The sequence below is a fragment of the Dictyostelium purpureum genome (assembly GCF_000190715.1).
Source record: "Dictyostelium purpureum unplaced genomic scaffold DICPUscaffold_14, whole genome shotgun sequence".
NCBI classification, from domain to species: Eukaryota; Evosea; class Eumycetozoa; order Dictyosteliales; family Dictyosteliaceae; genus Dictyostelium; species Dictyostelium purpureum.
Window position 1 is genome coordinate 45481 of NW_003519351.1, and position 13822 is coordinate 59302.

General features: G+C 23.5%; 7 protein-coding genes across 7 annotated transcripts; 2 read left to right on the top strand and 5 right to left on the bottom strand.

Moving 5' to 3' along the window:
• Positions 1–369: 369 nt before the first annotated feature.
• On the bottom strand, positions 370–1282 carry DICPUDRAFT_45088 (uncharacterized protein). Its single transcript, XM_003283806.1, has 4 exons — positions 1100–1282; positions 871–933; positions 747–793; positions 370–673 (listed from the first exon to the last, which is right to left on the bottom strand). Exons 1-4 carry the CDS (start codon positions 1215–1217, stop codon positions 443–445), a joined length of 459 nt encoding a protein of 152 aa, XP_003283854.1. The 5' UTR covers positions 1218–1282; the 3' UTR covers positions 370–442.
• Positions 1283–1625: 343 nt separating this feature from the next.
• Positions 1626–2090, bottom strand: DICPUDRAFT_74818 (uncharacterized protein; the record flags this gene model as incomplete). The annotated part of the gene is made up of 1 exon (XM_003283807.1): positions 1626–2090. The coding sequence occupies one exon, from the start codon at positions 2088–2090 to the stop codon at positions 1626–1628; it is 465 nt and encodes a 154-aa protein (XP_003283855.1).
• Positions 2091–2994: 904 nt separating this feature from the next.
• On the top strand, positions 2995–4386 carry DICPUDRAFT_147567 (uncharacterized protein; the record flags this gene model as incomplete). The annotated part of the gene is made up of 1 exon (XM_003283778.1): positions 2995–4386. One exon carries the CDS (start codon positions 2995–2997, stop codon positions 4384–4386), a length of 1392 nt encoding a protein of 463 aa, XP_003283826.1.
• A 90-nt stretch (positions 4387–4476) lies between these two features.
• Positions 4477–7905, bottom strand: DICPUDRAFT_147568 (uncharacterized protein; the record flags this gene model as incomplete). The annotated part of the gene is made up of 3 exons (XM_003283808.1): positions 4477–6619; positions 6702–6983; positions 7058–7905. The coding sequence occupies 3 exons, from the start codon at positions 7903–7905 to the stop codon at positions 4477–4479; spliced, it is 3273 nt and encodes a 1090-aa protein (XP_003283856.1).
• A 1001-nt stretch (positions 7906–8906) lies between these two features.
• Positions 8907–9343, bottom strand: DICPUDRAFT_91193 (40S ribosomal protein S20). The gene has a single exon (XM_003283809.1). It carries the CDS (start codon positions 9324–9326, stop codon positions 8955–8957), a length of 372 nt encoding a protein of 123 aa, XP_003283857.1. The 5' UTR covers positions 9327–9343; the 3' UTR covers positions 8907–8954.
• Positions 9344–10311: 968 nt separating this feature from the next.
• DICPUDRAFT_147570 (uncharacterized protein) lies at positions 10312–11040 on the top strand (the record flags this gene model as incomplete). Its single annotated transcript, XM_003283779.1, has 1 exon — positions 10312–11040. One exon carries the CDS (start codon positions 10312–10314, stop codon positions 11038–11040), a length of 729 nt encoding a protein of 242 aa, XP_003283827.1.
• A 452-nt stretch (positions 11041–11492) lies between these two features.
• DICPUDRAFT_147571 (uncharacterized protein) lies at positions 11493–13011 on the bottom strand (the record flags this gene model as incomplete). The annotated part of the gene is made up of 4 exons (XM_003283810.1): positions 11493–11572; positions 11655–11718; positions 11800–11927; positions 12009–13011. The coding sequence occupies 4 exons, from the start codon at positions 13009–13011 to the stop codon at positions 11493–11495; spliced, it is 1275 nt and encodes a 424-aa protein (XP_003283858.1).
• Between the last annotated feature and the right edge of the window lie 811 nt (positions 13012–13822).

Genomic DNA, 13822 nt, shown 5'->3' on the forward strand with positions numbered 1-13822 from the left:
TTGAAATCATATATATAATCCACATTTCGCCCTTGAAATTTTTTTGAAAATCTTTTGATTATATATAATTAATTAAATCTAAAAATAAATCTTTCTGATATATAAGGAATAATTTTTATCAAAAAAAAAACAAATATAGTTTTTTTATATTATAAAAAATGTTTGTGTATTCAAAAAATTACAAATTTAAATTTGTAAAAATAAAATTACAAATATGTGTTAATCTAATACAAGTAATGGGGATAAATTTTTCCAATTTTTTGTCATTTAAAGATAAATAAATTAATTCTAAAAATAAAATTTTATATTTTGCAAAGTAAAGATAAAATTGATATTATAGTCATAATAAATAATGATCAAAAGAAATGATTTTTTTTTTTTATATTATAATTATTTATTAAAGCAAAAATTTTATTATTATTTACATTTTACTGCTTGGGGTTCAGTTAGTCCAACCAATGACACCACATGAAACACGGGCACCAGCATGACCAGTAGTTTTACTGTCATCATGACCACCTAAACCTAAATCATCTTCATCAGCGTGAACAACGATGGTACGACCAACAATGCTGTGTTGACCAACGAGTGAGATAACTGAATCAGAAATGGTACCTTTGGTGGTTGAGTCACCTGAGGCTTCAATATTACCTAAATCACCAACGTGACGATCCTATTATTTAAAAAAAGAATATGAGTTAATAAAATGACAAAAAAGATAAATATTTATTATGGTTTATACTTACGGCAGCAGTTGGACCAGCATGAGCTTTACCGAATGGGTTGAAATGTGCTATTAAATGAATAATTTTAATTAGTTTTCCAAATTTAAATATTTTTTCTTTTTTTGAACAAATCTGCTATACATACGACCAGCTGAAATACAACCGTTGGTGGTATCACCAAAGGCATGAACGTGGAAACCATGTTTACCTAAAGATTATTTGATTCAATTGTTTTTTTTTTTTTTGGGGGGTATGATTGATTTTATTATTTATTAATAGAGGGGAAAAGGAGAAGTATTTTAATTTATATTAATATTCGAAATCTTGATTAAATTCTTTTGAAATTTTCTTTTTATTTAATTAAACTATAGTACCTTGGGTTAAACCTTCAATTTCGTATTCAACACTAACTGGTTTACCTTCACCATCTTGAGTGAATTTGACGACACCATTAACTTTTTCACCTTTTAATACACAAACAGCTTTTGACATTTTATATTCTATTTTATTATTTGATGTTCCAAAGAAAATTAAATAAATTGTAATTAAAAAAAAAATAAAAAAAAATATATTTTTCAAATTCATTTTTAAAAAAAAAAAATTTTAAAAAAAAAAAATATTTAAAAAAAAAAAAAAAAAGTAAAAAATTAAATAAAAAAAAATCATAAAATTTTTTTTCACATAATTAATTAATGGAATCTTTTTTTGAACTTCTAGAAAACATTTATTAAACCTTTTTTGCATACCTCACAATTATAAATTAAACAAAAAAAAAATATCCCAGCAATTTTTATGGATATATGGATGTATATTAAAAAAATTTAAAATATTTTTTTCAATCATGATTTTTGTGGGTGTTTAAATAGTTTTTTTTATTTTTATAGTTTTATTTTAATTATTTTATTCTATTATTTGAAGAGTTATTAAATTACCATCAGTGGTCCAACCGTAATTAATAGCCCCACTACCGGTTCCTGTGCATGTTAAGTTTAATTTCCATGAACTACCCCAGGTTGGTGTAAGATTTAATCTACCATCTGAATATAACAATATTCCTGCTCTATCATTAAAAGAAACTTTTTGTTGAGCTACATCGAAAAGTTGAACTTTGCCATTTGTACATGAGATCTTTGATGAAAAAACAGCTGGAAAACTATTACCATTAGTTAATACACCAAAGTTATTTGAAAGTGTATTATTTGCATAAACCACATCGCCACTAGGTCTTATTACTACAAGCTGTACTTTAACAGAGCTCATATTATTTGTAAAATATTTGGATAGTGAACTTGAACAATCATTAGATTGACCCAAACTTATATTTATAAATAAAAATACTAAAGATAAAATAAATAATAATTTCATTTTTTTTTTATAATAAATAATTAAATATATGATAAAATAAATAAATAAATAAATAAATAATTAAAAAACAACAAGTAATAAAATTATAATGGGTTTTTTTAAAATAAAGTATTTATATATTTTTAAAAAAATAAAATAAATAATAAAATAAAAATAAAAATAAAATAAATAAAAATTGATATTAAAGGAAAAGTTTAAGTAATTGTACAAAAAGTATTAAATAATTACAGAAATTAGATCTACTACCAAAACAATATTTTTCAAAAAATAATTTTTTTGTTTTTATATTTGTTATTATGATTTACTTTTTTATTTGATAAAAACAATAACCTATTTTAGAATCTATGATATAATCTTTAGATTTTGTGTACGATTTTATTTTGTGTGCAATCATCACCACCAAATTAATAATATTTTTTCTATTTAAAAATATTATACATAATACATATATTTAATATATTTAATATTTATTTACACCAAATTGCACCAAAAATACATATTAATCAGCACACAAAAAAAAATGTGGGTTAAAATAATAGTGGGGTATGGCATTGTGTGTGTTGTGTTGAAAAAAAATTTATCTGTTAATCTTTTTTAAATTCAATAAAAATTTTATTAATTCTTTTAAAATCTTTTTTTAAATTCAAATTCCTTTTCAATTTTTTTTTTATTTTCGTTCACCATCTATCAAACACTTCAATTTTTAACAACCTTTTCGAAATTTCAAAGATTCATTAGAATGATAGTGTAGCTACATTAGATAAATCAAAAATAATTATCAAAAATAATAATTAAAAATATAATAAAAAAAAAAAAAATAAAAAAAAAAATGAAAAAAACGAATTTTTTTTTTTTTTTTTCATTTTTATTATCATTTCATATAACACCCACCAGATATAATAATATGAATAAGAAATCAAAAAACCAAACACCACAAGAACCAGCAAAAAAAGAAGTTGAAAAAAAGAAAGCCTCAATTAGTGTTGAGGTTGAAACACCAACAACCACCAAAAAAAAATTAGTTGAAAAAAAGAAAGCCAAAGTTAATGTCGAATTACCAAAACCTTCAACTGCTCCAGCTAAAAAAACCACAACCAAAGCACCATCAAATGTAGTTAAAAAAGATACATCAAATAAAAAACTCAATACTAATAATAGTGATAAAAATGTAAATAATAATAAATCAAATAAAACAAATATTAAAAAAACAACAACTGTTGAAGAACCAAAGAAAAAAATTCAAGAAAAAAGAAAATTAAAAGAAATCGAATCCGAATCAGAGTCAGAACCTGAAGAGGAAGAGGAAGATTTAGGAGTTGTACCAAGTAGTGATGAAGATGATGACGAAGAGGATTTTGATGAAATTCAAGCCGATTTTGATATTGTACCATGTGTAGAGGGTGATTATCATTCCATTAAAAATATGATTGTTAGATTAATTCCATTCAAAGAACAATCTAAATTCAATCCAGGCGAATTAACAGAGTTAATTATTGAACAAGCAACCAAAAAGAAATTTGGTAGAAGTATTCATGTAGATGGTACAGGTGGTGACCCATATGGTTTTATTTCAATTTTAAATTACAATTCAGTTAAAAAACAAGAAACCATTCAAGGCTATTTAGAGTACATTAATGAAAAATTAGAATCACCAGAAAAATCATACATCGATCCAAAACTTAAAGAGAAATCAATGAAATCCTATCTTTCAAAATTATTATCCACCTCATCAACTAATCAATTGGGTATGTTCTTTAGTGAAAGATTTATCAATATTCCAAACGAATTAGCACATCCAATTTACCAATTCATCCAATTTGATGTCGAATTAATGCAAGAAAAACACGACGATAAAGCATACAATTTTAAAAACTATTTAGTTCTCACTACTTTTGGTGTTACAGCTAAACCAAGTGAAGAGGATATGGAGGCACCAAAGGGTTTAAATGAAGATGATGACGAAGATGAAAGTAATAATAAACAAGCAAATAAAAAATCAAAGTTATCAAATAATCAATCAAAAAAAATTACAACAAACAATAAAAACCAAGCTCAATCACAATCAAATGAGGACGATATTGAAGAAGGTCTTGAAGTATATATGAAATGTGAGGATAAATATTTTAAAGAACATGCATCAGCATGGGCAATGTTCGATATCCCATATCAATATGGCAAAGGTGCCAAATGGACTTTATCTGGTCATTTACTTAAAAAAGGTTTAATTATGGTTATTCCAGCTTCTAAAATTCAATTATTTTTAAAAGATCTCAGAGAAAAAGCAATTTTAGATTAAAGATAAAAAATAAGAATAAAAAAATATAGTTTTTTATATTTATAAATAATATTTATTTAATTTTATTTAACTTTTTGTTTTTTTATTTATTTATTTATTTCTTCTTTTACGATCCATTTCTTCCAATTGACTAAATAATTGTGGTTTTGAAACTTTAACTAAATTTAAGAGATTAATTATATAACGAATTGGATATTCGTCGTGGGTTTGAGTCCACTCAATGACGGCTTGGTCGTCAATGGCTGGTAATAGATAAAATGCTTTAATGTATTCTTCGGCATATGAGATATTTGGAATTTTAACGCCATTTGAAATTTTTTCGAGACCATATTTTAAACTCATAACATCTTGAATCATTGAGGCACGACCTTCATTTGTACATTTTCTAATTTTAGAATAACCATCTACCAATTGTTGAATAAAGTATTCGAATGATAACTCTACAATACGATTACGAAGTGAACGAGTGATAACTGGAATGTCTGAATATTGATTTGCCTGTTGTACACATCTATCCAATTTAGCAAAGAGTTTTGTAAACTCTTTAACAAAAGCATCAACATATGGACTCTTGGTAGAGTTACCAACTTTAACATCCCATTTGTTATTTGCAATGGTATTTGAGAAAAATTGTGGACTAGCTTGATGTGTGAATACAGCACTAATAGTACATTTAACAAGATGGCCTTGGAGACCTGGGATAATCTCAATAATATTGTTATAGAATTCATTGATGCTATCGGTTTGGTTTGGTGGTAAAAGATTTTCAAATACTGGTCTGCATACATTCAATGCTTCGGCTATAAATGATAGTGATTCAATAGCAACCATACGAACTGGCAAATTAAATAATTGTTCTGGATCACCTAATTGTAAACCTAAATAATTAATTCTTGCTGGTATCCATTTAAACAATGGTTGATCTTGTGGTTGTGATGTTGATGATGGTGTAGAATTTGAAATAGTTGTTGGAGTTGGGTTCATTGGTGGTATATTATTTGAATAAGGATTGTTGCTAGAGTTATTTGCTGATAAACTTGGTGAATTAATATTTGAAGCTATATTTTTAATTGAAGTGTTTAATAAACTAAATTGATTTGAGAGAGTCGATAGTGGATTCATATTTGTAATGTTTGTAATACCAGAGATACCTGACATTACAGTGCTAGCAGTACTTGTGGCAATACTGGTTGGGGGTAATCCAACTCTTTCTTTCATTTTGTTGATGAATTTTGAAACGTGAGGTTTGGTGAATGAAAGATCTTCGAACTGTCTTTCAGAGATTGTTTTTTCAATCTTTGTTGTTAAAGCTTCTAAACTAAAACCTTGTGGATCTAAATAACCTGAAAATGAATAAACTGTATACATATAGTATTCGACAAGTTGACAAATTGAGTTGAAAATATCGGTGGAGATATGTGGTAACATTTCCATCATTTCTAAATATTTACCAATATTTCTAACAAAACCAATTGTAGCTGATGATACCAAAATAATCTTTTCTTGTTGTTGTTGTTGTTGAGATTGTTGAGATTGTTGTTGCTGTTGTTGTTGCTTTTTCTTTTTATGTTCCTCTTCTTCGTCACTGTCCATATCCTCTTGAATATACTCTTGTTTTAATTCTTCATTTTCATCGTCACTATCAATTTCAATTTTATTACCATTGGTTGATGGGGCTTGGACTTTTGGTACAGCTGCATTATTATTATTACTATTGTTTGGTTGTGATTTAATGGTTGGTGAAGTATGTGTTGATGGAAGTCTATTCTTTTTATACGAAATTAATTGGGAGAATGGGTTTCCTTTTGTTTTAATAGATTGGAATAAATGATCACCATGTAAACGATCAGTATGTACTTTTGATTTTTTGTGAAGTCTTAACTCTACCTTTGCATTAAAAGTACTATCGACTGGAATACTTGTCCATGATTCATTTTCTAATACTGTACGAAGATCTTCAATACGACTACAGTGGAAATTATCTAAATAGGTTTTACTTTGATTTATAATTAATTGTTTTAATTTATGTGATGGATGACCTGAAAATTCCTCGCCAATTTCACTAATCTTTGTAACTGAATTTAAAACTAATAAAAAGTCATCAATTTTGAAATTTGACAATTTTCTTGGTGCTAATAAATGTGTAACTTGTTTTTGCATAGTATCCCAAATTGTATTTTTAAATCTTGTTAGTGCAGAGTTAATATCTTCGAAAATTTTACTTCCTTCATGACTTTATAGCAAAAATTTTAAAAAAATAGTTAATAATCTAAAAAAAAAAGAAATTTATAAATAAAAACAAATATACTACTTACATTCTATTATCAATGTGAAATTGATTCATTAAATAAAGACTTGTCATAACATCACATAAATATTCGAAAACTGCTAAAAGACAATTAATAAAATGTTCATCTTTTAATTCTTTACATAATTCTTTATAACTGAGGCCTTTAATTCTTTCTGGGTTAATAACATTTTCTTCTGATAATAATACATGTGAATAAACAATATTTCTGGTTTCTGGTTCGATTGGATCAACAAAATAGGTTTGTAATCTATCAAGAATTTTATTTGCTCTTCCTAATAATTTATAACTATATATATATATAAAATAATTAATATATTCCTATTTTTATAAAATATTATCTTTTTTTTTTTAACAACTTACGCTTGGAAAACTCTTTGATAAGTTGTAGAGTTAAAATCTCTACAGCTATTAAAGAAATCTTTATCAATACGCTCTTGAACTACATGATAGATTTCTTGTAAATTTTTATCTAAATCTGGTACACAGTTATAGTGAAGATGTTGAGTTATTGTTTTACGACACTCTAAATAATATTTGATAGTTGAAGGATAATCACCGTCAGAGAGTGTTTGCTTTAATAAACGCTCTAAATGGACGATTTCACGAATTTGTGAAAGATCCACATACATTCTTTGAAGTAAATTACGTTTGGTGTATTTTGACATGATAATAAAAGCAGTCGAGGTGAGATTCTTTTTAGTTTGGGCCAATGTTCTACGACCATTCGAGCACATTACAGTAGATCTTTGAAGCTCTACACCAATTTCATGAATTTGAGACATACCTTGAACAAATTCTGTATAGTTTTCACGTACACGATTGTATAATCTTGAATTTACATAATCCATAGCCCTGGAGAACTGTTTAACATTGGTATCTAAAAAGGTTGAGAATTCTGCTGAATTATTTCCGACGTTTGGTGGTAGTAAATCCAATATAAACTGAGTTGTATCAAAAGTTGGATCAAAAAATCCCTCTGGTGTAATCTTTAAAAACTCTTCTTCTGTTAATGATGGTTTGCTATCACTTATTAATTCCATATAATATTGTGTTTTATTCTCTTTCTTTGAATCTCTCTCTCCTACACCCAATATCATTGCTCCGACCCCAACAGTTGCATGAAATGTCTTTTTGGTTATATCTTCGACTTCATCAATTTTTGCCTTTAATCTTGATACATCAAATTTAAATGGTAGTGGTAAAGCCATCTTTTAATTTACTATAAAAAAGAGACAACTATCTATATTATTGTTTCTATTACTATTATTAATCTATCTATGAATTTATATTACTTTTTTTTATTAGTTTATTAATCTATCTGTTATTCTCTTTTTTTTTTAAATTAAATTATTTTTTTATTATAATGAAAAATTAAAAAAAATTTAAAAAAAAAAAATAAAAAATAAAATTTTTATAAAAAAAAAATAAAAATAAAAAAATGAAAAAAAAAAAAATATAAAAAAAAAAAAAAAATTTAGATATATGATTAAAATTAAAACAAAAATAATAAATAACAATAGTCAAAGTATTAACAGATTTTGATTACTTTTTTAAAAAAAAAAAAATTTTAAAGAAAATTTTAAAAAAAAAAAATTTTTAAAAAAAAATAATTAATCAAATTTGATTTTTTTTTTAGTTTTTTCAACAAAAAAAATAAAAATAAAAAAGATAATAAAATAAAATAAATAATATTAAACAATTTATTTATTTTTTAATTTTTTTTAAATTTTTTGTTTACCAAGAATTAAACTATTAAAAGATATATTATATTCAATATTTTCATTAATATATTCACACTAACATAAAAGAAATTCTTTTAAAAAAATATGCATTTATTATTACAAAATGTGAATACTTTTTTGACATTTGAAAAAAGTTTTGATATCGCTGATGATAAAAAAATAGATAAATAATCAAAAATTGTGGGTGAAATTCTATATTTTGATTATGTCTGCTGAGAAAAATTGGTAGCAAAGAAAAAAAAAATGTGGAGGCATATATTCTATTGAAGAGGCTCAAAAAAAAAGATATTTTATCACAGATTAACAATATTTCTGAATTATTTAAATGTAGAATCATTGTTGATGATCATGAAAATAAAAAAATTATAAATTTAAAAAAAAAGAAATAGTGACAAAATATAATATGTATTTTAAAAAAACGAGAAATAAAAAAAAAAACAAATGTGTTTTTAAATAAGGATTAATTTGGTTAAAAAAATTAAAAGAATTTATTTAAATAATTAATTTCTAACTATTTAGTTTTTGGCTTCTTTTTTGTCCATGATGACTTCAACGTCAACACCAGCTTCGATTGAGATGGTGTTCATATCTTTAACAAAATCTTGAGTTGATAAGATGTGAATAACACGTTTGTGGATTCTCATTTCGAATCTATCATAAGTATTTGTACCTTCACCACATGGTGATTTTCTGGTGGTAATTCTTAAGACTTTGTTTGGGATACGGATTGGACCCTTAGCTTTAACTTTCTTGTTTTTGGCAAGACTGATGATATCAGCACAGACTTTTTCAAGAGATTTGGTGTTTCTTGAAGTTAAGGTGATACTGATTTTGTTAACTTGTGGTTGTGGAACTTGTTCTTCTAATTTCTTTGGTGGCATAGACATGTTTGAAAGTATATGTGCTTAAACCTATTTTTTTTTTTTATTTATATAAATTTCATTTTTTTTATTGGTTGAAATAAAAAAAAATTGTTAATAAATGTTAAACATGAGATTATATTTATGATTATATTTATTAATTTTTTTTTTTTTTGGTTTGTGTTATTAAAAAAATAATATGGTTATACATACAGTGGTGAATACTAAAGAAAATAATTAAAAAAAAAAAAAAAAAAAATAGGTTGAAAAAAAAAAAAATTTTATTGAAAAAAAAATAAAATATTCCAAAATTTTTTTTCGGGTTTTTTTTATAACGATACTAAATTAAGTTTACATGAAATAATGCAAATAATAAGCTTTAAAATTTATTATTTTATTATTATAATATCAAAATCACCAGTAATAGTATTTAAATAAAATATTATTTAAATAAAATATTATTTAAATATTTATAATTATTATGGGGATTGGTTGATTCAAATACTTTTATCTATCATTTTGAAATCGAACATATGGTAGTTGAAATAAAAGAAAGAAAATTAGTACACCAATTGGAGAAATGATTTTAAATAGAAATATTGATATATTAAATGAAATTAGTTTGATTAAAAATAGAACATTCATTTGTATGATGCTGGAATACATGTATCAACAAATAATTATTCTATTATTTTATAAAAAGAAAAAACTTAAGTTTAAAAAAATAATGATATAACAATTTAGGAAATGGTTTAAAATTTTTCTAAAAACATTTATTATATATATATATAAAATATAGAAAATTTTGTGAATGGGTGGTTAAGTTTTGAATTTTTTTTTTAAGCTTTATTTTAATTTTTTTAATATTTTTAAGTTTTTAATTAAGTTTTTAATTTTTTTTTAATATTTTTTAATTTTTTTTTTAATTATTAATTTTAATTTTTTTTATTATCAATTAATATTTTTTGTTTATTAGTTTTTTAAATTATTTTTCAATATTGCAATTATTAAAATGTTAGAAATAAAAGACTGTATCCAAGTTGATAATCAGGATCATTTAAGTTTGATCGAACAAAAGGTTTTTCTCTCGCATCATCGTATAAAAGATATATGTTTAGGTGTAGACCATACTCTTGATGAAATGACAGTTATATGTTTGAAAGTGATAAATTTTATTAACAAAACATTTCCAAATGTGTATTTTTATATCGGGATTGCAGGTGCTGTAGAATACAGTCAGATATTAAATCAATCAAGCTTCAACAAAAAGGTATTAAAATACACTAGTAATATTGACCCACATAAAACAATGGAATTAAGAAACAAAACAAAAAATACCGTTGAAACACATATTGAAGTAAATAAAATTAAAAATGTAAAACATGGCTGGGTGATTTTATCATCTGGAGAACGTAAACAAATGGCAGTTCTCGAAAGTCTACTCAATTCTCGATTATTGCAAGGTGTAGATTGCAACAAATATGAAAGGTTTCTAAATTGTATTCCCAACAAGGATAGCCACAACACCAATAGTAAAACTGTATTATATTTGAAGTTGTATGAATCATCCAAAGAATTAGGGGGACATTGTAAAATAGGGGGTATTGAAAAGTTATGCCATCGACCAGGAGAGTCAAGAGATGGTGCAGAAAGTTCAAATACAAGTAAGCTAAGTGATAGTGCAGAAACTCCAAATGAAAAATATTATTTTTTCCCTATAGCATCTCGTATACCTCTATAATAAGAAATTTATGTTAATAAAATAAAAAATTTAATTTTTATATTTTAATAATAATTTAACATTTATTTAATTAAGAAATGAAAATGTGAACTATTGTAGTAAAAATAAATAAATAAATAATTAAAAAGTATTAGGTATCAACTAATATCATTTATTAATAATATTTAATTAAACAAGACATAAAAATATGGATGTATACTACTATTTATTACAAATATTATAATACATATATTTTATTTTTAATTTTTATTTCATGTTATCTTTGGTATTATTATAATATATTTATTTCTTTTTTATTTATACATTATGACCGCTCAATAGAAGTTTTTTTTTAATTTTTTAATGTCAAGGAATTAATTTTTAAAAAGTATAAAAATAAATAATAAGATAAATACAAAAAAAAATTGTTTAGTTTTTAATAAAAGTAGTTATAAAAATATTTTTTATTAGTTCTATCTATAATCTGGAGTTTGTGATGATTTTTCTCTAGTTTCTGGTATTACTCTCATAAAGTGATTATATTCTTGACAAACTATAATAAATGAAATATTTTTTTAATTAGTAAAAAAAAAGAATTATAAAGATTATCTGTTTGAAATAAAAAAATTACTCACGTTGTGAAAATATAATATTTTGATCTAATATATATTGATTGTATTTTTCATTAAGATAATGAAGCTATTTTTTTAAAAAAAATTAAAAAAAAAATTAATTAATAAATAATTATAGAAGTTTAACTTTAGTTTTTAAATAACTTACACCAAAACAAATTACAACAGAAATTAATGTATAAATTACAAAACTATCAAATTCTGGACCAGCTAGAGCAACCATAATGAAAACGTGAAGTGGTGAAAATAAAGTAAAAATTACTCTTGGAAAGAATTCTATATTGATAAAAAAAAAAAAATTAATATTGTTTAAAATTTTATATATGGTTTTTTTTTAAATAAAAAAAAAATAATTACTTGGTTCCCAAGATTTTAAAACTACTACATTGTCAACTGAACCAGTTGGGGATTCAATTTGAGCGATTGACATATTTGGACTTTTAAATTCGGTACTATCATATCTATAAAGATATGAAGTTTTGGTTGAACTGAAATAATAAATTGTATTTCCAATACTTGCAACGAAAAGGAGAAAGGCAAAAAAGTTATTTAAAAGGTCAATTGAATAGGCTAGAAGCATCAAGTTTAAAAATAGTGCTAAACCATAAACCCAAGTGTTATAAAATTTGCTGTGATTGAATGATAAAAATACCTCTTGAAATTCGTCTAATTTATCAATTGGATAATTTACGACATCTCTAATCTTTTCTGTAAATGGTTTTTTTCTAGTTTTGGCAGGTGTATTATTATAATATATTCCACTGTTATTTAAAGAGTTTGGTGTATTTAAAATATTATTACTATTTCTTAAATTTATATTGTTTGTTGGTGGTGTTGTATTTAGTTTAGTTTTATTGGTACTGGTATTTGAAATATATGAATCATTTGGATAGTCCATCATTTCATAATCTGATTGATTGTTTATATTATTTATTGGTGGCGATGGTTGTGTTGGTTGTGATTGAGTATTAAAAAATTTATTAAAAAAATTACTTGTATTATTAAGTGTTGGGGCTGAATTTGTAGATGAGGTATTGCTATTAGTTCCTTCATTTAAAAATGTTGGTAAAGTGGCTGATGATGTTTGATTTAAATTTGGTCTTGATGAATTACCACTGATGGATGGTCTATGTTTAATTGGAGTTATATCATTAAAGTTATTATTATTGTTATTATTATTATTTAAAGTTGCTGAGGATTTGGTGTTATTGTTATTGGTGTTACTTGCTAAACTAGAATAGTATGATGGTTGTTGTATTGATGCTCTACCTGGTGTTTTATTTGCTGGCCTTTTTAAACCAATATTACTATTTCCTGTGACACTAAATCTAGGTCTTGAGTTATTAGTTGATCTATCCATTGTCTTTACATAAAATAAAAATGATTCTTTTTTAAAATTTTTTTTTTTTTTTAAATTTTATGATTTTTTTTTTTTTTTTTTTTTTTATGGAGGGAATTTTAAATTTATAAACGTTAATTAAAATATATAAATGGTTTTTTTTTAAAAAAAACAACAACAAGTAAAGGTGTTGGATCTTTAATTTTAATAAATAATATATATTTATAAATATTGATATGAATATATATAGGATGAAAATATTATAAATTGGAAGTTCGATAATAATAAAAAATAGGGGGATTTAAAAAAAAAATAAAAAAAAAACAAAAAAAATATAAATAAAAAAAACTTGAAAAAAATTAAAAAAAAAAAAAAAAATATTAAAAAAATATTAAAAATTTTAAAAAATTTTTTTTTTTTTTTTTTTTTTTTTATAGAAATTTTTCAATTAAAAGATATATCATCATTTTTATATATTTGGGTTAGAATTTCACAGTAATAAACCAAATAAATATAAATCAAATAGATTCAATTGTCAAGAAAAAGAGGTCTGTTTAAAGGTAAAAAAAAAAACAAATTTCAAAAAAAAAAAAAAAAAAAAAAAAAAAAAGGAATTTTTTATTATTTTTTATTATCATTTTATTATTGTAATGGACATGGACAAAGAATTATGGTTTTATGGGAGAATGGACATGGATAGAAATAATCAATAATGGATGAAAAAAAAAAAGAATATTGGTTAAATTATATATTATAGTTTTTTTTTATGGAATTTTTATTTTTTTTATATAATAATATTAGTTTATTTTTTATAAATAATAAAGAACAATAA

What these genes read in the sequence shown, in the direction of transcription:
- DICPUDRAFT_91193 (XM_003283809.1), bottom strand. Translation starts at nt 9,326, where the DNA reads ATGTCTATGCCACCAAAGAAATTAGAAGAACAAGTTCCACAACCACAA.
- DICPUDRAFT_45088 (XM_003283806.1), bottom strand. Translation starts at nt 1,217, where the DNA reads ATGTCAAAAGCTGTTTGTGTATTAAAAGGTGAAAAAGTTAATGGTGTC. An exon ending in AATTGAAGGTTTAACCCAAG is followed by an intron (nt 934 to 1,099) that starts GTACTATAGTTT and finishes AATAATCTTTAG; the next exon opens with GTAAACATGGTTTCCACGTT. An exon ending in CGGTTGTATTTCAGCTGGTC is followed by an intron (nt 794 to 870) that starts GTATGTATAGCA and finishes TTCATTTAATAG; the next exon opens with CACATTTCAACCCATTCGGT.